The 20,485-nt window shown below is 43.2% G+C and overlaps 2 protein-coding genes across 8 annotated transcripts in view; one reads left to right on the top strand and one right to left on the bottom strand.

The window, feature by feature from the left end:
* The window catches only part of DNAJC17 (DnaJ heat shock protein family (Hsp40) member C17), a 42,120-nt gene that overhangs the window by 13,063 nt on the left and 8,572 nt on the right, over positions 1–20,485 (bottom strand). For 5 of the 7 annotated variants that reach the window (XR_009563033.1, XR_009563032.1, XR_009563034.1 and 2 more), the window contains exons 2-5: positions 8,871–9,056; positions 746–815; positions 389–447; positions 76–163 (exon numbers count right to left, since the gene is read on the bottom strand). Coding sequence is in view for 3 of the 7 variants with exons in the window: in XM_060294451.1 (XP_060150434.1) it covers positions 76–163; positions 389–447; positions 746–815; positions 8,871–9,056 (403 nt within the window). In the remaining 4 variants the exon portion in view is untranslated. The remainder of the gene's footprint in view (positions 1–75; positions 164–388; positions 448–745; positions 816–8,870; positions 9,057–20,485) is intronic. The other 2 variants (XM_070044932.1, XM_030842976.3) reach the window with 1 other exon arrangement.
* Positions 1,198–3,302, top strand: LOC115845238 (syntaxin-12-like). The gene is made up of 2 exons (XM_060294453.1): positions 1,198–1,342; positions 1,478–3,302. Exons 1-2 carry the CDS (start codon positions 1,213–1,215, stop codon positions 2,182–2,184), a joined length of 837 nt encoding a protein of 278 aa, XP_060150436.1. The 5' UTR covers positions 1,198–1,212; the 3' UTR covers positions 2,185–3,302.

Here is a 20,485-nt window from a genome sequence, read left to right as displayed (position 1 = left end):
AGGAGGAAAGGTGGGGGAGCTGCAGGAAAGCGGTCCAGGGAAACTGCAGGCTACCAGCACCACGATGTCACCTACCAAGCTTCACTTTCTTCCTTCTCTCATCAAGTTTCTGGGTCCTCTCTGCTGCCTGCTTCTTGGCTTTCCTGACCTTGTCATATGCAGCCTGGCAGAAGAAAGGAACACAGAGGAGCAGTCAGCCAGGGAACACACACAGAGCCCAGCCACCTCCCCGGCCCTGCCGCTAGCCCTAGAACCATCAGGAGGCAGTCTGGTGACAGGGTCTCCAGGCTAGGACAGCAAGGACTGTGATGCATGGCCAAGTATAGAGGATGAAGCACACAGTGGTCTATAAATGTGGAGTAATTTAGATAGAGAAGGATGAGCTTACCCTGGCGGCAGCATCGGTCAGTACCTCCAAGGCCTGAGAAAGCTGATGGAAGAGTTCAACTAAACATAGGGATCAAAAAAGAGAGGGGAGAAAAGTAAAGTTAGACTTGATGATGGTGTACTCCCTCAAAAGAGCACCTCAAAGAAGCCACAGGCTGCTAGAAAAGCAGACATCAGCAGATGATGGACTAGCAAGGAAGGGTGAGTGCATCAGCAATTGACCAGATGCTCCTAACATGCGAAGTGCAGCCTTGGGGCCCAGCGCTCAAAGCCAGGCTGTGTGCGTTGGCCTCCCACGGCACTCACACCACACCCAGGTGGGTTGGCCTCCTTCTCCCTATGCCTAGGAGAGGCTCACCTGCTCTGGGATTATCCGGATTTTTGTCTGGGTGGCAGGAGAGGGCCTTCTGCCTATATGCCTTCTTTACCTGGAAGAGTCAAGATTTGGTTATTTACTCTCTCACCCCAGGACGGAAAGGAAAACATTGTTAACAGGGAGTGCTCTCCATCGCTAAAAGAAAGGCTGCCACACTGAAACCGTCACCTCACAACCACAGAGGAGACCTGCAGTGGAGGCAAAGGCCGTGGAGGGAGCTAACCACTGCCCTGCAGCAGAGGGGCTGAGCCTGCTTCCGCTGAGCACCCAGTCTTACCACTGTGGATGTCAGAGGGCTCCTCGCAGGGGACAGATGTCCCTATAGCCACCTGGAAACAGGCACTCTCACACACTCATGGTGTAATGTAATGTAAACCAGGGCAACCTTTTACCCTGGAGGGAAATTTAGCCATCAAAATTTTAAATGTGGTCGGTCTCGGCTCCTCGTCATGTCCTACGGTCCCTTAGATATGTACCGGAACCCGGGGGCCTCGGGGACCCCGCTCCGGGACTTCAACAGCATCATCCAGACATGCAGCGGCAACATCCAGAGGATCGGCCAAGCCAGAGAAATAACTTGTACATGCTGCTAAGGACTAAGTTGTTCAGTTTCTACTTAGGAAAAGAGTCACTCAGCAATCACCTGGAAGATTTTGCTTAATTATTGTTTCTTAACAGACTTAGAGGCTATTAACACATCTGTGTTTTGGTAAGCTGCTCAGATAAAGAATTTGATGAGCCAACTAGGAACTAAGCAAGATTCAAGCAAGCTACAGGAAAATCTGCAACAGTTACAGCACTCTACAAATCAGCTTGCCAAGGAAACAAATGAATTACTGAAGGAATTAGGGTCCTTGCCCCTTCCTTCATCTACTTCAGAACAGCGCCAGCAGAAACTTCAGAAGGAACGTCTCATGAATGACTTCTCTGCAGCCTTAAACAATTTCCAGACTGTGCAGAGAAGGGTATCTGAAAAGGAAAAGGAGACTATTGCCAGAGCAAGAGCTGGATCTCGTCTTTCTGTGGAGGAGAGGCAAAGAGAGGAGCAACTCGTCTCATCTGACAGCCATGAGGAGTGGAACCAGATGCAGAGCCAGGAGGATGAGGTGGCCATCACTGAACAGGATTTGGAACTTATTAAAGACAGGGAAACGGCAATTCAGCAGCTGGAGGCTGATATTTTGGATGTCAATCAGATATTTAAAGATTTGGCAATGATGATCCATGACCAAGGTGATCTCATTGACAGCATAGAAGCCAATGTGGAAAGCTCAGAGGTGCATGTAGAAAGAGCCACTGATCAGTTACAGCGAGCTGCTTACTATCAGAAAAAATCTCGCAAGAAGATCTGTATCCTGGTGCTTGTCCTGTCAGTGATTATTGTAATCTTGGGACTTATTTTGTGGCTAGTTAATAAATGAAGTGATTGCCTCCGAGCCTTCTCCTGCTGAGCTGTTTTCAAGGGCAAGTGCTTGCTGCAGTCTTGCCAGAACAAACTGATCACAAGAAGACAGAATACACCAGAATGTCCTGTAATAATTTAGTTAGAAACTAACTACTAACTAGTCCTTGGAATTAGTGACCTGTGGAGACAGTATTTATCAATTTATGTATACATTTTATTGATTTCTCAAATTAAGAATTAATTTATGTGGATTTTGCTTTCTCTTATATTCTGATTGCCCTTCGTCCCAAGTGTTTACTGAAAATTACATTCTAGATATTCTTGTTTTGGTAGGTAACACTATAGTCTTTAATACTGTCTTTCTATGTACATACAAGATTTACCTTTTTACTAGCAACTGAGATAGAATTACTTTCTGTCACCCAGCATATTGGAGTCTGTCAGAAACTGTATAATAAGCCAGCAATTTTTATTATTTAATATTTGTTTGAATTTCTAAGAAGCCTGCCCCCTATATGCTTTGAAAGGTTTTGGCAATGTATTTAACTAGAGAATAAAAAATTGCACAGGTGATCCAGATTAAATAAGAAGTAACTATTTGAGCTGGTCAGCTGTTGGGGTGTGTGTTAATCTGGGTTTAAGTTTATTATCTGCTAGTGTCATCGACTGCAATTCATCCATATATACATTAAATGATCTTGTTCACTTTTTGAAGAGTTTAATTTAATTAACATTATGATTCTCTGTGGGGTTCCTCTCCCACCTGTCTGTATAGAAGGGGAGAATTAGACAAAGCGTTCTTCTGGAGAGCAAATAGGAATTGTTTGGAATGATTTAATCTTTTGTTGTTGTTGCTCAGTTGTGGTTCTGCATTCCTGGTAAATGATGAATGTTGCCATCAAAAGGCTGCCCCCTACCCTAATAAGGTTTGCTGGGCATTTGATGGCAGGAAGATTTTAAAAGCTAGACTGAAGTTGGTTTAAAATTTAGTCCTGTGAACCTGGCGATAAAGCAAAGGTTCTTTTTTGTAAATAATACTGGTTTGGAATAGTGATGTTAGACTTATCCTAATTTGTGAACAAGAGATTAATCTCTCCATGCATAGTTTTAGACAAAACTGTTTCAATAAAAGATTGCTGTCTTGTAACATAAAAAAAAAAAATTTAAATGTACTTTCCCTTTGACTTACTCTGGAATTTGGACTTGTAGAAGCATGCCAAAATAAATATGCAAGGATGTCCACTAAAACATAGTTTATATTAGCTCCAAAGTGGAGCCAACCAAAATCTCCAACAACGAAGACCCATTAAAAAAATTACCATAGACTGAAGTCTGTATGTGCTTTCTAGAAAGATCTTCAAGTCCTCATCACAAGAAAAAAAAATCATAACAATGTATGGTAACAAATAGCAAAGCATTATGTTGTACAAAATGTGCCAATTATACCTCAACTTAAGAAAAAGAAAGAAATATCTTCAAGGTATGGTGCATGAAAAAAACAAGGCTTAGTATATACAATGATCATTTTGGGGTTGAAAATAAGAAAATAAAAGAAATGTAAATAGTTAGAGACACTCGGGCATGTGCACAGCCCTTGTTTTCTCTTCTTTCCTCAAAGCAATCATAAACTTGTGGTTTCCTTTGGAAAGAAGCTGAAAGTGGAGGGGAAGGAAACATTTACTTCTCATTTTATACTTTTCTGTAGTTCAAATTTTCAAACCTTAAACACGTCTTACTTTATTATCATTTTTATTGATAACAGGGGTTATCCTGGTGGCAAGGCTATGGTCCTTTTTTAGTTTTTATCTTTGCACCTCTCTGTATTAAAAAGAAAATGTTTTATTTCTTATATTAGTAAAAATTAGCAAAAATAAGCAAACATAGCCACCAAGATTCTCTTTTATATATTCCCCACACATAAGGGAAGGCAGAGCACAAAATCCCAGAAGCTACCCTCTGCTTCCTGAGGCCTTGCTCTCAGTTCTGCCTGCACACCTTACCTACTGCTCAAACCTCCTGGGAGGAGGAGCCTCTAGACCAGAACCTCTACCAGTAGCTAAGAAGACTGGCTTCCCAGGCTTCCCAGAGGGAACCAATAAACACTTCTATCCAAAGTGTGCTAAATAAGGGGCTTCGAGGCAAGCAGCCAGCACCCCCAGGAGAGGGCCTGCGAGCAGGTGCCTAACTCTACTCCCACCTCCAGAGCTAAGGAGGGCCAGGAGCCACCTAGCCCAGGACCTCTGGGGTGTGCTGCCACCTGCTGGGCCACGCCTAGAAACACACCTTCACCTGGCAGGGCAACCAAGCCCATCTAGCTCTCCTGGCTGAGCCTGAGGAAGCAGGAACCACTCCCAGGACAGGCTTTGAGCAGAGAGGGTGTAGATGTGCTTCCCTGCTCCCCAACCTTCCCAACTGCCCGCCTATGTTCACCTCCCACCCCAACTTAGGTCTTCACCATTAAAAAGAAATGACAACAATAACAAAATCTAGCTTTTTTCACTATTAAGAAATAATAATAAGGGAAGGGGAGGTGATAGTTTTATATATAGTCTCACACTTGGAATGTCATCTTTACTCTTTTTTTTTTTTTTTTTTTTTTTTTTTGCGGTACGCGGGCCTCACTGTTGTGGCCTCTCCCGTTGCGCAGCACAGGCTCCAGACGCGCAGGCTCAGCAGCCATGGCTCACGGGCCCAGCCGCTCCGCGGCACGTGGGATCTTCCCGGACCGGGGCACGAACCCATGGTCCCCTGCATCGGCAGGCGGACTCTCAACCACTGCGCCACCAGGGAAGCCCTTGTTTTGTGTTTTATAATTCATTTTATATGTTCTATATCAGAAGATTGTTTTTTTTTTTTCACTTAAACAGGAAAACAAAACTGTTCAAACAAAAAACTAATTATATAATAATGGGAAATACTCTACATATATTAATTTGCTTCCTTATCAATTCTCTTTCCAGAATGTGTTCCTTTGACATATGTCTTTAACTGTCTCAACAAACTTTATTTGAAGCAATAGTACAACTGGACCTAGGTCACCTCACTCCCTGTCTGGGTGGACCCCCATCTTACCCCCACCCCTCCAGCCTCCCACACTCCCAACATCTACAACCAAACACAACTGCCCCAATCAATTTGATGTATCCTGGACCCCTATTCCCTCAAGGCCTGACTGGGCCTCCATTTCCAAATCACCCTTTAAAGGTGTAAGGGGTTGAACATTCTGTGTTTCAAGAACCTATTGGAAAAATTTACCAGTCTCATGAGTAGGGGGAGAGGTGAGGCCAGAAAGTCAAGGTCAGGCTGGTATTCATTTTTAGAGAGGAATGTCTAAGGGTAGGAGGGGAGCTCTCCTACAGCCCTTCAGTACAGCACCGAATCTACCCTACCTCCCAGGTCCACTCATGGAGCAGCTAGGATATGGAGGGGCTGAGCTGGAGCTGGGGATACAGAGGAAAATCAGGAATTTCCCTGACACTGAAGAGGAAGGACACTGCTTAGCAAGGAAGATGGCTATGAAAACAATGAATTACACTGAGGTTGTAAGATGCCTGTAAGAGAGGGCCCTAAGAATGGAAACAAAGAGAAAAGAATGGCTAATTTTAGCCCTGAGGGCCTCACAGAGGAGGCAATATCTGAGCTGGATCTGAAAGGTGAGTAACAGTTCTCCAAGCAGGGCCAGAAAGGGTATTCAAGACAGAGGATGTGGAACAGCCCAACTTCTCTTCAAGCCCCAGACAAGCTTAGAGAAGAAATATGTTTTCCTTTACTGAGGAATAAGTACTGAGAACAGAAAAAGACATGAAAAAGGAGAGACATGGTTGCAATAAAACATGGGAATAAAAATAATGTTTTTGTCAAAGAATATTTTGGTTAATTAAAAAAAAAAATTCAACCAAAGAAAAGTAATAGAAGAAAACCAGGAAAAGAATAAATTCATACCAACAAGTTTTAACACACAAACTTGGGGTGAAGAAATGCTAGGGAATGAGAGCACACATGTAGGCAAAGAAATGCAAACTGGGCTGAGAAGAGGAGAAAAAGATTAAAGTTAACTCAGGTATGATACTGAAAGTACAAGAAAGTTAACGTGATTCATAAGGTATGTGTAATTCATAAAACACAGAGTAGAACAATTAGAAGGGAAAGCCCCACAGTGCATATGAGCAGGGCGAGATGTGGAGAGCCTTCTGAGTTCAAAAGTAATGAACCAGGATGAATGACTGAGGAGGCATTTGGGGTCTCCAAGCCCAAAGAACTTGAACCTCAAAGTTCTCTGTGACCTAATCAAAGTTTATTGTAAAGCACAAAGGCAAGATTAATGGAACATATAAGCATGGCCAAGAAACAAATAGTAATAAATGTAAAAATTCAATGTATAGTAAAAAGTATTACTAAAATCCAATACACTGAGTGAAAAAAAAAAGGTTTTAGCTCTTCATCTCAAACCCTATACCAAAATAATTCCAGATAGATAAAAAAACTAAATACAAAAAAAGAAACTAAAAGAACCTAAAGAAAGAAAATGATGGTAAAGAAAGAAAATGATGGGACTTTTAATCTGCTTTTAGGATGGGGAAGAAATTCCTAAGCATTAAAACAAGGGAAGGAATCACACATGCATGCACACACACATGCATACTTATACAAAATGAATGAATTTACAAATGAAAAAATTTTAATTTCTCTAAGTAAAAAAATCATAGACAAAATTAAAAGATGAGGGATATGATAACAGAGAGAAGTATGTGCATGAAATATGACACACAACACAGTCTTCACTATGCAAAGAAATCATGCAGAAAAAGACAAGCAAGAAAAAGACAAACTACAAGAAAACAGAAAGAACATGAAGAAACAATTCATAGAATATAAATGGTTAATAACAAGAAAAATATGCACAGCAAAGGAAACAATAAACAAAATGAAAAGAAAACCCTCAGAATGGGAGAAAATATTTGCAAATGAAGCAACTGACAAGGGATTAATCTCCAAAATATACAAACAGCTCATGCAGCTCAATATCAAAAAAACAAATGACCCAATCAAAAAACGGGCAGAAGACCTAAATAGACATTTCTCCAAAGAAGACATACAGATAGCCAACAAACACATGAAAAAATGCTCAGCATCACTAGTTATTAGAGAAATGCAAATCAAAACTACAATGAGGTATCACCTCACATTGGTCAAAATGGCCATCATAAAAAAATCTACAAACAATAAATGCTGGAGAGGGTGTGGAGAAAAGGGAACCCTCCTACACTGTTGGTGAGAATGTAAATTGGTACAACCACTATGGAGAACAATATGGAGGCTCCTTAAAAAACTAAAAATAGAGCTACCATATGACCCAGCAATCCCACTCCTAGGCATATATCCAGAGAAAACCATAATTCGAAAGGATGCATGCACCCCGATGTTCATTGCAGCACTATTTACAATAGCCAGGACACAGAAACAACCTAAATGTGCATCGACAGAGGAACGGCTAAAGAACATGTGGTACATATACACAATGGAATATTACTCAGCCATAAAAGGAATGAAATAGTGCCATTTGCAGAGATGTGGATGGACCTAGAGATTGTTGTATATACTGAAGTAAGTCAGAAAGAGAAAAACAAATATCGTATAATATCACTTGTATGTGGAATCTAGAAAAATGGTAGAGATTAATTTATTTGCAAAGCAGAAATAGAGTCACAGATGTAGGGAATAAACTTATGGTTACCAAGTGGGGAAAGGAAGGGTGGGATAAATTGGGAGATTGAGACTGACATATATACACTACTACGTATAAAACAAATAACTAATGAGAACCTACTGTGTAGCACAGGGAACTCTACTCAATGCTCTGTGGTGACCTAAATGGGAAGGAAATCTAAAAGAGAGTGGATATATGTATATGTATGACTGATTCGCTTTGCTGTACAGCAAGAAACTAACACAACATTGTAAAGCAACTATACTCCAATAAAAATTAATTAAAAAGAAAAACATGAGGGATTTCCCTGGTGGCGCAGTGGTTAAGAATCCGCCTGCCGGGCTTCCCTGGTGGCTCAGTGGTTGAGAGTCCGCCTGCCGATGCAGGGGACACGGGTTCGTGCCCCGGTCTGGGAGGATCCCGCATGACGTGGAGCGGCTGGGCCTGTGAGCCATGGCCGCTGGGCCTGCGCGTCTGGAGCCTGTGCTCTGAGGCGGGAGAGGCCACAACAGTGAGAGGCCCGGGTATCACAAAAAAAAAAAAAAAAAAAGACAGAGTGGCTGGGACTTCCCAGGTGGTCCAGTGGTAAAGAATCTGCCTTACAATGCAGGGGACGCAGGTTCAATCCCTGGTCAGAGAACTAAGATCTCACATGCTGCCGGGCAACTAAGCCCGAGTGCCACAACTACTGAGCTTATGCGCCTCAACCAAAGCCTGCGTGCCACACACTACAGAGCCCACACTCTCTGGAACTGCATGCCACAACTACAGAGCCCACCTGCCCTGGAGCCTGCACGCCACAACTAGAGAAGAGAAAATCCACATGCCACAACTACAGAGAAGCCCACGCACCACAACAAAAAGGCTGCACGCTGCAACGAAAGATCCCCCATGCCTCAATGAAGATCCTGCATGCCACAACTAAGATCCGATGCAGCCAAAAACAAACAAACAAACCACAAGACCCCTCTATATGCTGCCTACAAGAGACTCACTTCAGAGGCTTCCCTGGTGGTGCAGTGGTTGGGAGTCCGCCTGCCGATGCAGGGGATGCGGGTTCGTGCCCTGGTCCGGGAGGATCCCACATGCCGCAGAGCGGCTGGGCCCGTGAGCCATGGCCACTGAGCCTGCGCGTCCGGAGCCTGTGCTCCGCAGCGGGAGAGGCCACAACGGTGAGAGGCCTGCGTACCGCAAAAAAAAAAAAAGAGAGACTCACTTCAGATGTAAGGACACACACAGACTGAAAGTGAAGGGATGGAAAAAGCTATTTCATGCAAATGAAAACCAAAAAAAGCTGAGGCAGCTATACTTATATCAGACAAAATGGGCTTTAAGACAAAGACTGTAATAAGAGACAAAGAAGGTCATTACATAATGATAAAGGAGTCAACCCATCAAGAGGATATAACATTTGTAAATATTTATGCACGCAACACAGTAGCATCGAAATATATAAAGCAAATATTAACAGACCTAAAGGGAAGCATAGACAGCAATACAATGATAGTAGAGGATTTTAATACCCCTCTTTTGTCAATGGATAGATCATCCAGACAGCATATCAATAAGGAAACATTGGCCTTAAATGACACATTAGTTCAGATGGACTTAACAGACATACATATAACACTCCACCCAAAAGCAACAGAATAGGGGCTTCCCTGGTGGCATAGTGGTTAAGAATCCACCTGTCAATGCAGGGGACACAGGATTGAGCCCTGGTCTGGGAAGATCCCACATGCCACGGAGCAAATAAGCCCATGCGCCACAACTACTGAGCCTGCACTCTAGAGCACGTGAGCCAAAACTACTGAGCCTGCATGCTACATCTACTGAAACCTGCATGCCTAGAGCCCGTGCTGTGCAACAAGAGAAGTCACTGCAATGAGAAGCCCATGCACCGCAACAGAGTAGCCCCCACTCGCTGCAACTAGAGGAAGCCTGCACACAGCAACAAAGACCCAATGCAGTCAAAAATAAATAAATAAAATAAATAAATTAAAAGAAAAAAAAAGCAACAGAATACACATTCTTCTTAAGCACACATGGAACATTCTGCAGGACAGATCATATATTAGGCCACAAAACAAGTCAATAAATTTAAGAAGACTGAAATCATATCGAGCATCTTTTCTGACCACAATGGCATGAAACTAGAAATCAATTACAAGAAGGGAACTGGAAAATTCAAATATGTGGAGATTAAACAACATGCTACCAAACAACCAATGGTTCAAAGAAAGATCAATGAAAGCAAGATCTTTTTTTTTTTTGAAAAGATAAGACAGATGAACTTTTAGCTAGACTCCCCAAGAAAAAAGAGAGGACTCAAATAAATAAAATTAGAAATGAAAGATGAGCCATTATAATTGATATCATAGAAATACAAAGGATCATGAGACTACTCTGAACAATTATATGCCAAAAAATTGGACAACCTAGAAGAAATGGATAAATTCACAGAAACATACAACCTACCAAGACTGAATAATGAAGAAACATAAAATCTGAACAGACCAATTGCCAGTAAGGAGGTTGAATCAGTAAATAAAAATCTCCTAATAAACAAAAGTTCAGGACCAGACAGCTTCACTGGTGAATTCTACCAAACATTTAAAGAAGAATTAGGGACTTCCCTGGTGGCGCAGTGGTTAAGAATCCGCCTGCCAATGCAGGGGACATGGATTCAATCTCTGGTCCAGGAAGATGCCACATGCCGCAGAGCAGCTAAGCCCGTGCACCACAACTACTGAGCCTGCACTCTAGAGCCTGCGAGCCACAACTACTGAGCCCGTATGCCACAACTACTGAAGCCTGTGTGCCTAGAGCCCATGTTCCACAAGAGAAGCTACCTCAATGAGAAGCCCGCACACTGCAACGAAGAGTAGTCCCCACTCACCACAACTAAAGAAAGCCTGCGCACAGCAATGAAGACCGAACACAGCCTAAAATTTAAAAAAATTTTGTTTAAATAAATTTTTAAAAGTTAAAAAAAAAATAAAGAAGAATTAATACTAATCCTTCTCACTCTTGCAAAGAATAGAAGAGGAGGACACATTTCCAAACTATCTTTGCAAGGCCAGCATTATTGCCCTGATACCAAAACCAGACAAGGATGCCACAAGAAAAGAAAATTATAGGCCAACACCCATAATGAACACTGATGCAAAAATTGTCAACAAAATATTAGCAAACAGAATTAAACAATAATATGTACATTAAAGGATCATACATAATGATCAAGTGGGATTTATTCTAGGGATGCAAGGATAGTTCAACATCCACAAATCAATTAATGTGAAACACTATATTAACAATGAAAGATAGACATCTTATGATCATCTCAAGAGATGCAGAAAGGCATTTGACAAAATTCAACATCCATTTATAAAAACTCTCAACAAAGTGGGTATAGAGGGAATATACTTCAACTTAATAAAGGCCATATATGACAAGTCCACAGCTAATATCATGCTCCATGGTGAAAAGCTGAAAGCTTTGCCTCTAAGAATCAGGAACAAGACAAGGATGCCTACTCTACCCTCTTTCATTCACCATAGTACTGGAAGTCCTAGCCAGAGCAATTAGGCAAGGAAAAGAAATAAAAGGCATCCAAATCAAAAAGGAAGAAGTAAAGCTGTCATTATTTGCAGATGACATATTATATATACAGAAAACCCTAAAGAGTCCACCAAAAAAAATGTTAGAATAAAAGAATTCAGTAAAGTGGCAGGATACAAAATCAATACACATAGTGCATTTCTAGGCACTAACAAAGGATGATCAGAAAGAGAAATTAAGAAAACAATCCCATTTACAATTTCATCAAAAAGAATAAAATACCTAAAAATAAATTTAGCCAAGGAGGTGAAAGATTTGTACACTGAAAACAAAAAGACAATGATTAAAGAAGTTGAAGAAGACCAAATAAGAGGAAAGATATTCCATGCTTATGGTGTGGAAGAATTAATATTGTTTAAATGTCTTTACTACCCAAAGCAATCTATGGATTCAATGCAATCCCTATCAAAATTCCAATGGCATTTTCACAGGAAAAAAAAAAATCCTAAAATTTGTATGGACCCACAAAAGACCCCAAATAGACAAAGCAATCTTGAGAAAGAAGAACAAAGTTAGAGGCATCATATGTCCTGATTTCAAACTATTTACGAAGTTACAGTAATCAAAACTGTATGGTATTGGCATAGAAACAGACACCTTGATCAATGGAACAGAACAGCCCAGAAATAAATCCACATATACAGTCAATTAATTTACAACAAAGGAGCCAAGACTATGTAATGGGGAAAGGACAAAAAGGCCAAGAATATGCAATGGGAAAAGAACAGTCTCTTCAATAAATGGTGTTGCGGGGAGGGGAGGGATAAATTAGGAGCTTGGGATTAACATACACACACTGCTGTATATAAAACAGATAACCAACAAGGACCTACTGTATAGCACAGGGAACTCTACTCAGTATTCTGTAATAACCTACATGGGTAAAGAATCTGAAGAAGAATGAATATATGTATATGTATAACTGAATCACTTTGCTGTACACCTGAAACTAACACAACATTGTAAATCAGCTATACTCCAATAAAAAAATTTTCCCCAATAAAATTTTAAAAAATAAAAAATGGTGTTGGGGAAATTGCATTCCCCATTTTGCATTTTGCCACATGCAAAAGAATGAAACTGGATTGCTATCTTACCCATACACAAAAATTAACTCAAAATGGATTAAAGACTTGAAAGTAAGACTGGAAATTATAAAACTCCAAAAAGAAAACATAGGGAGTAAGCTCCGTAACATTGGTCCTGGCAATGATTTTTTTTTTTTGGATTTGAGAGCAAAAGCAACAAATGCAAAAAATAAACAAGTGGGACTACATCAAACTAAAAAGCTTCTGCACAGCAAAGGAAACCATCAACAAAATGAAAAGGTAAACTATGGAATGGGAGTAAATATTTGCAAATCATATATCTGATAAGGAGTTAATATCCAAAATATAGAAAGAACTCATACAATTCAATAGCAAACAAACAAAAAACCCCCAAAACAAAAAACAACCTACAAACAAACAACAAAAAACCCAATCTGATTAATAAATGGGCAGAGGATCTGAACAGACATTTTTCCAAAGAAGATATACAGATGGCCAACAGGTACATGAAAAGGTGCTCAACATCACTATCCATCAGGCAAATGCAAATCAAATCACAACAAGATACTACCTTACCAAAAAGACAAGAGTAAGTGTTGGTAAGGATGTGGAGAACAGGGAACTCACGTGCACTATTAGTGCAGCCACTATGAAAAACTGTATAGAGATTCCTCAAAAAATTAAAAATAGAACTACTGGGAATTCCCTGACAGTCCAGTGGTTAGAACTCTGAACCTTCACTGCCAAAGGCCTGGATGGATCCCTGGTCATGGAATTAAGATCCCACAAGCCGCACGGCATGGCCTAAATAAATAAATAAATAAATAAATATTTTAAAATAAAAAACAGAACTACCAAATGATCCAGCAATTCCACTTCTGGGTATTTATCCAAAAGAAATGAAAACACTAACTTGAAAATATAATGCACCCCCATGTTCAATGCAGCATTATTTACAGTAGCCAAGACATGGAAACAACCTAAGTGTCTACTGATGGGTGAATGGATAAAGAAGATGTGAGATTATACATATACATACACACACACACACACATATACACACAGATAGACAGATATACTCATTCAGCCATAAAAAAGGAAATCTTTCCATTAGACAATATGGATGGAACTTGAGGGCATTATGCTGAGTGAAATGAGTCAGACAGAGAAAGACAAATATCATATGATCTTATTTACATGTGGAATCTAAAAAACAAACAAAAAGTAACAACTCATAGATACAGAGAACAGATTGGTGGTTGCTAGAGGCAGGCAGTTGGGGGAGGGTGGGGGGAGCAAAATGTCAAAATGTACAGACTCCCAGTTATGAAATATATAAGCCATAGGGATGTAATGTACAGCATGGCAACTACACTTAATACTGTACTGTTTATTTGAAAGTTACTAAGAGAGTAGATCTTAAAAGTTCTTATCACAAGAAAAAACAAATTTTAACTATGAACAGTGATGGGTGTAATTTACTTAGACTTATTATGCTCATCATTTCACAATATATACATCAAACATATCGAATCATTATGTTGTATACCTGAAACTAATATGTTATATGTCAATTATATCTAGAAAAACAGGGGACTTCCCTGGTGGCGCAGTGGTTAAGAATCCGCCTGCCAATGCAGGGGACATGGGTTCGAGTCCTGGTCCGGGAAGATCCCACATGCCGTGGAGCAACTAAGCTCGTGCGCCACAACTACTGAGCCTGTGCTCTAGGGCCCATGAGCCACAGCTACTGAAGCCCACGTGCCACAACTACTGAAGCCCCAGCACCTAGAGCCCATGCTCTGCAACAAGAGATGCCACAGAAATGAGGAGCCCGTACACCACAACAAAGAGTAGACCCCGCTTGCGCCAACTAAAGAAAGCCTGTGTGCAGCAACAAAGACCCAACACAGCCAAAAATAAATAATAAATTTATTTTTAAAAATAAAAAAACAAAAAGCAAAAAACCAGGGATGTTGAGCTTCTTTCAACTATTCTAAGCTAGGAAGTAGCATGGTTCACGGAAAGAAAGAAGGCTCTGGAGTCTAACATGTGTTTTCAAATTTTGAATCTTCCGCATACTACTAGTGTGACCTTGGGCAAATTACTGGATCTCACTCAGCCTTAGGTTCTTCAACTACGAAGTGTGGGAAGTATCCCATACACATAGGGCTGTTGTGAGGATTAAAGAAAATAACCCATGTGAAGTACCTAACAAAAACCAGGCACTCAATATAAGGTCCAAACCTCTTGTTTATCCACTCCCGAGAGGGAGGTAAATTGTGACACCAGCCCAGGACAATGCCAATCTGACAGGAACTCCAGGGATGGACATGGGTCCACAACAGGCCCAGGTGAGGCCAGTATGAATTCTTGAGGTGTACAACAAGGCTGGTTTCAGGTCTGCTGGGGGCAGTTCTAAAATTCTATCCTTGGTTAGCCCCCAGGGGCTCTGAACTACTCTCATTCAAAGTGTAGGGGGTACGGGTAAGTAGCCTGAGATCTTCCAGAGTGGCCATGAACCAAAACCCAGCTGGCCTAAGAATGCTGGCCAAGTGTGTCTGTCCTGATTCACTAGTTATTACTATGGTCAGCTGCTAAGCCTGCCCTGGGCAAAGCCCACTGCTAGGTTTTAGCCTTGAAGGCCAGTTCTGACTTTGAACCGGTTGGCCTGGAGTTTGGTGTTTTGTGTTACAAATAAGACTCCCAGCTTTGCCCAGCCCTCCTGGAGTGACTGGTGCCTGAAGAATTTCTCATCATGTAAACACAACTCTCCTACAGCAGGCCTTTGAAAAGCTTCCGTGTCGATATTGTTTATTACGAAATATTCTACCTTATTAGCTAGCAGCTCAAGAGGCTGGATTCAGGGCAAAAAGATGCAACAATATTTTTCTTAACTATGATAAGTTGGGAAGGAAGAGGAACTTTCAGAAGAACAAAGAAACAGTAGGACCCTACATGTAATGATGTGAGAGAAAGACAGGACCATCTAATCCCAGGCATTCGGGTTGGCAGCTCCTCTATGAAACCGAGTCTGCAAGTGCTGGGACACCTAGGCAAGGTTGAAGCAGCCACTGGAAGGTGCCAAAAGCTACTGAATTGTCTTAACACTTGCAGTTTTCCTTCCTTACCTATAGGTTTCTCCTAAATCCCCGGGTTTCCCTAGCACTTGGAAACATTCATTTGCATTTCCTGAGACTTCACAGAAAAGAGCTAGGTGACAGTTGAGGGGCCTCTCACCCAATGCCCCCTGCCCAGACCATGGTTTTTCAGATGACCAGGCTGTCTCCAAGGCTCAGCCCCAGAATAACAGAGATCTCAGATGAACATAAGCTCCACGAGGACTTTAAACTCCAATTTGCAGAAGTGTGGTCTTCCTCCTGATGTCTTTCTAAAATATTACTCCCTTTCCCCATCCTAGGATACTACTTGAATTTAATCTTGTCTTCCATATCTCAGGATCATCATTCAGAACAGAAACTACTGAACAGTACATGTTCAGATGCTACTGAGGGCAGAGTCAGGCTTTCCCTACGCTTCCTTAGGTGGTAATGATCTTAAATTCTACTCTTTTTATAGTTTCTCTATCTCCTCCCCAGTCAGCCTCTACTAGACTGTGCCAGATGCCAGCCTGTCTCTGGAAGTGCTTATAATCTGCTGTTTCTTTTCTGGTATGGTCTGGAAAAACAGATAAACTGGTTATGATTGTGCCTCAAATGAGGGCATACAGGTACAGGAAATTATGGGGGTTCTTACGAATAAAGGGAATGTGCTTTAGGGGGCAGGGAGTTTTGCCTATCCCCAGGGGCCAGAACTGTGCACTGGACAGCACCTGGTACTCAGTAGGCACACAGTAAATATCTATTGAATGAAAGGGGCACATGTCCATTTGTTCTCAACCAAACACAATTAGGAAGCCTCAACTATGTCAATTACTTCAGGCCTATTGAAGAGCAGAAGGAAGTGGGTGCTATCCCAACCCTAGGAGACCTTCCCACACTATTTCATAATTTCCCCTTCTACCTGCTAACACTTCCTTTTGAGAAACTAAACCTGGAAAAGGGAAGAAATCACTACCGCAGACTGATAAGAGAACTGCAGTGGGAACTAAATGTTATCCCCCCAGAGCCCACATCACAGAGGGGAATAATGAGTCATGAATTAGCAGCCACCCACTCAGCCCTTCCCGGAGCTCCATAACTGATTTCGCCACTCACAGCAACCTGAGCCCAGAGCAGGGAAAGGAGCCTGGAGCTGGCTCTCCCGCCATCTCCACTGCTTGGCGCCAGGCACACAACAGGGCCTCTGACAATCCACCTGCCTTCAGTTTCACCTCTTATAAGGAATGAACTCCTGACTCACACAAAAAAGCCAAGCACTAAGGGGTCCAATAAATATAAAATAGCCATCATTAAACTTAAAAGAAAAGTGCCCTACATAGAAGAGATCATTATTTTTTAAAAGGCTGCTATCCTTTCTTATAATAAAACTTGGAGCCAAGTAAGCAGTACAAGTAATTAAGCCCAGTTCTCAAAAGCCAGACTCGTAGGTCAGACTCAGATACGGAGGGCACACAGGGAGGTCACTCTATGTGACAACAGGTACTGAATGAACAAACCATGCCAGTCAATCAGCTAGGAAGCCATTACAGGCCCAGTTCCAGGAATGGGAACAGTCAGTAATCTAGGCCTGGGCAGTAATTTCTCCCTAAGCCTGGGGGAGGCAGACAGTTCCCTAAGCCTGGGGGAGGCAGACAGTTCCCCAACCCTGTACTAGCCACAACACCAGAGGTTATGTGACTGCCTGATGTCATAGGCAGGAAGTAAACCACAGAGCTCTAGGCACTTACCTGGAAGTCCCCTCTGCCTAAAAGATTGGCCACTTTCATTCCTTACAGCCTGTGGTCCACACTGCAACAGCACTACATAGAAATTCCCAAATTCCTGCGGAAACCAGACTGCTCCAAAGGCTCTGAGCAAGCAGGGTGCCAGCCACCCCTCAGACCAGCACCCTTAGTTCAACATTCCCAAAATGTGGGCCTGCTGGTGGTAACGAGATGCTGGGGACACCCAGACCTCACACCAATATCTCTTGTAGTCTGCTAACCACGGCCCACAGTCCAGACTCAGGACAGTGACCTGTGCAGCCTGAACCAACTGAGACCATGCACAGGGCCTGGGCTGCTTCTCCCCATATGTTGCCCCTATGCACCCTAAAGGATCTGGATCCCCAGCCCATCCCTGAGGTCACTCTTCTGGTCCTCGTACCCCTCGGGCTCTCACCTCTGGGTCCCCCTTTAGCACTCCCAGTATCCCTTCCTGGGCCTCAACCCCTTCCCTGCCCTCCTTCTCAGCCCACTTCCCCAAGCCAGCTATCCACCTGGCGCACAGTCTACAGCCCTCCTCCTCCCCCGATGCCCCCTTCTCTCAGGCCCCGCCTCTCCCTCCCACCCTTACCCTAAGCAGGCTTACATCATGCTCAGACTCCAAAATCCTCACCTGCATTCTTCTATCAGGTTGGAGATTCCCACCCCTCAGATCTGTCAGATACCCTGGGTCTGGCGGCCCCTCACCTCTCCCCACAGCCTGCTGTCACTCTTAACCCCTGGAGACCTGGGTCCCTACCCCCAAAGCCACTCTCCTCTGCCCAGGTGCAGAACTCTTTCTCTCTGGGCCCTGGTACTCCCTACATCTCATTCTTTTTTCCCCTTAACACACTGGTTTCCTTTATAAACAAATTATATTAGTAAAAACAAGTGAGTCAATTTAAAGAAAAATAATAACCAAATAACAGTATTCAGGAACAGCAAAAATAGGGAAAGCAGCTATGCAAATGGAGAATATTTTGAATTCTACCTTAGCTGAAATGAAAACTCCACTGTGGTAGTTTTAACACAAATTTTAACATACTTCCTCAAGTTGTCCGGGTCGGCTTAATACCCTTTGAGCTCACCCAGGTCGTGCAGCTTTACCCACGGAGTCAAATCTCTATCAGTGTCACAGATGGGAACACAAGGCTTTCTGGGGCCCGCAGACCCATATCTTGTTACCCTAATTGCTCCTGAGGTGTGAGTCATGGAAAACAGCTCTGAAATAGGAGTAGAAAATGCAGGTTTGGGCAGGCGCTCTGCATTTACTAGCCACCTTATGCTGGGCAAATCAAACTCTGTCAGTGTCAGTCTTCTCATCTATAAATTGGAGCTAATAGTCCTCGCGTACCTCACACTCTTGTTTTTTTTAAAATTAATTTATTTATTTTTGGCTGTGCTGGGTCTTCGTTGCTGCGCACAGGCTTTCTTTAGTTGCGGCGAGCGGGGTCTACTCTTTGTTGTGGTGCGTGGGCTTCTCACTGTGGTGGCTGCTATTGCTGCGGAGCACGGGCTCTAGGTGCGTGGGCTTCAGTAGTTGTGGCACACGGGGTCAGTAGTTGTGGCTCACAGGCTCTAGAGCGCAGGCTCAGTAGTTGTGGCACATGGACTTAGCTGCTCCACAGCATGTGGGATCTTCCCGGACCAGGGCTGGAACCCGTGTCCCCTGCATTGGCAGGCGGATTCTTAACCACTGCGCCACCAGGGAAGCCCCAAACTCTTGTGTTTTTTTTTTTTTAAGTTACAGATTTTTTTTTTTTTTTTTTTTTTGCGGTACGCAGGCCTCTCATTGTTGTGGCCTCTCCCGTTGCGGAGCATAGGCTCCAGACGCGCAGGCTCAGCAGCCATGGCTCACGGGCCCAGCCGCTCCGCGGCATGTGGGATCTGCCCGGACTGGGGCACGAACCCGTGTCGCCTGCATCGGCAGGCGGACTCTCAACCACTGCGCCACCAGAGAAGCCCTAGATTCTTATGTGTTCTTTTTTTTTTTTTAATATTTTATTTATTTATTTATTTTTGGCTGGGATGGGTCTTTGTTGCTGCATGTGGCCTTTCTCTAGCTGTGGTGAGCGGGGGCTACTCTTCGTTGCAGTGCGTGGGCTTCTCATTGCGGTGGCTTCTCTTGCTGCAGAGCACAGGCTCTAGGTGCATGGGCTTCAGTAGTTGCAGCACGCAGGCTCAGTAGTTGTGGCGAGCAGGCTCTAGAGTGCCAGCTCAGTAGCTGTGGTGCCCGGGCTTAGCTGCTCCGTGGCATGTGGGATCTTCCCGGACCGGGCTCGAACCCTTGTGCCCTGCACTGGTAGGAGGATTCTTAACCACTGCACCACCAAGGAAGTCCTCACAGGCTTTGAAGATCACATCAAATGAGATAATTTATGTGAAAGCACTTTGGTGTCATGTAAATATGAGGTATTATCTTGAATACTAATGAATAGCTTACAGCTTACAAACACAAATGAATCATTCCTTTTGACTTAACAGGCAGCCAAGGAACTTCAAAAATTCAGACTTTCAGCCAGACAGACAAACCCAGGAATGAGTTAACCATCAGAGAGGTACAGAGAGGACTTGGAGGCCTGGCTCCTGGTCCCACCCAGCGCTGGTCAGGCCCTTGGTGAATGAACGACAGCTGTCAAGTGAAACCAGGCTCACTGCCCAACCCTGAGGCCTCAGTGCCTGGTCTGGAGGTAAGAGGCTTTGAGAAAGGCTCCCATTGGAGACAGTGGACTGAGTCAGGCTCACCTCAAATCCAGAAATGGCCCCCAGATGCCCACAGAATCAAGTCCAACCACCCTAGGGCCTAGAGGCCCAGAGATACCACATTTTTCAGATTCAACTCCTGCCACACCCTCAACAGACCCTAGGCAATGTCCTATTCCTTGTCATGCCAGGCACTTTGACTTCTACCCCTTCATGCCATTCCTTCAAGTCCTTCTCTGTCCTCAAAAACTTATTCTCTGTTTTTTTTTTTTGCTGTACGAGGGCCTCTCACTGTTGTGGCCTCTCCCGTTGCGGAGCATAGGCTCAGCGGCCATGGCTCACGGGCCCAGCCACTCTTTGGCGTGTGGGATCT

This window comes from Globicephala melas, chromosome 2, assembly GCF_963455315.2.
Source record: "Globicephala melas chromosome 2, mGloMel1.2, whole genome shotgun sequence".
In the NCBI taxonomy this organism is placed as follows: domain Eukaryota; kingdom Metazoa; phylum Chordata; class Mammalia; order Artiodactyla; family Delphinidae; genus Globicephala; species Globicephala melas.
Note: the sequence above shows the minus strand (reverse complement) of the source record. Positions and strands in the feature narration are given on the sequence as shown.

Bases quoted from the DNA above. Each gene is read 5' to 3' on its own strand.
- LOC115845238 (XM_060294453.1), top strand. From the start codon at position 1,213: ATGTCCTACGGTCCCTTAGATATGTACCGGAACCCGGGGGCCTCGGGG. The intron at 1,343-1,477 runs GTACATGCTGCT...TGTTTTGGTAAG, and splicing joins CCAAGCCAGAGAAATAACTT to CTGCTCAGATAAAGAATTTG.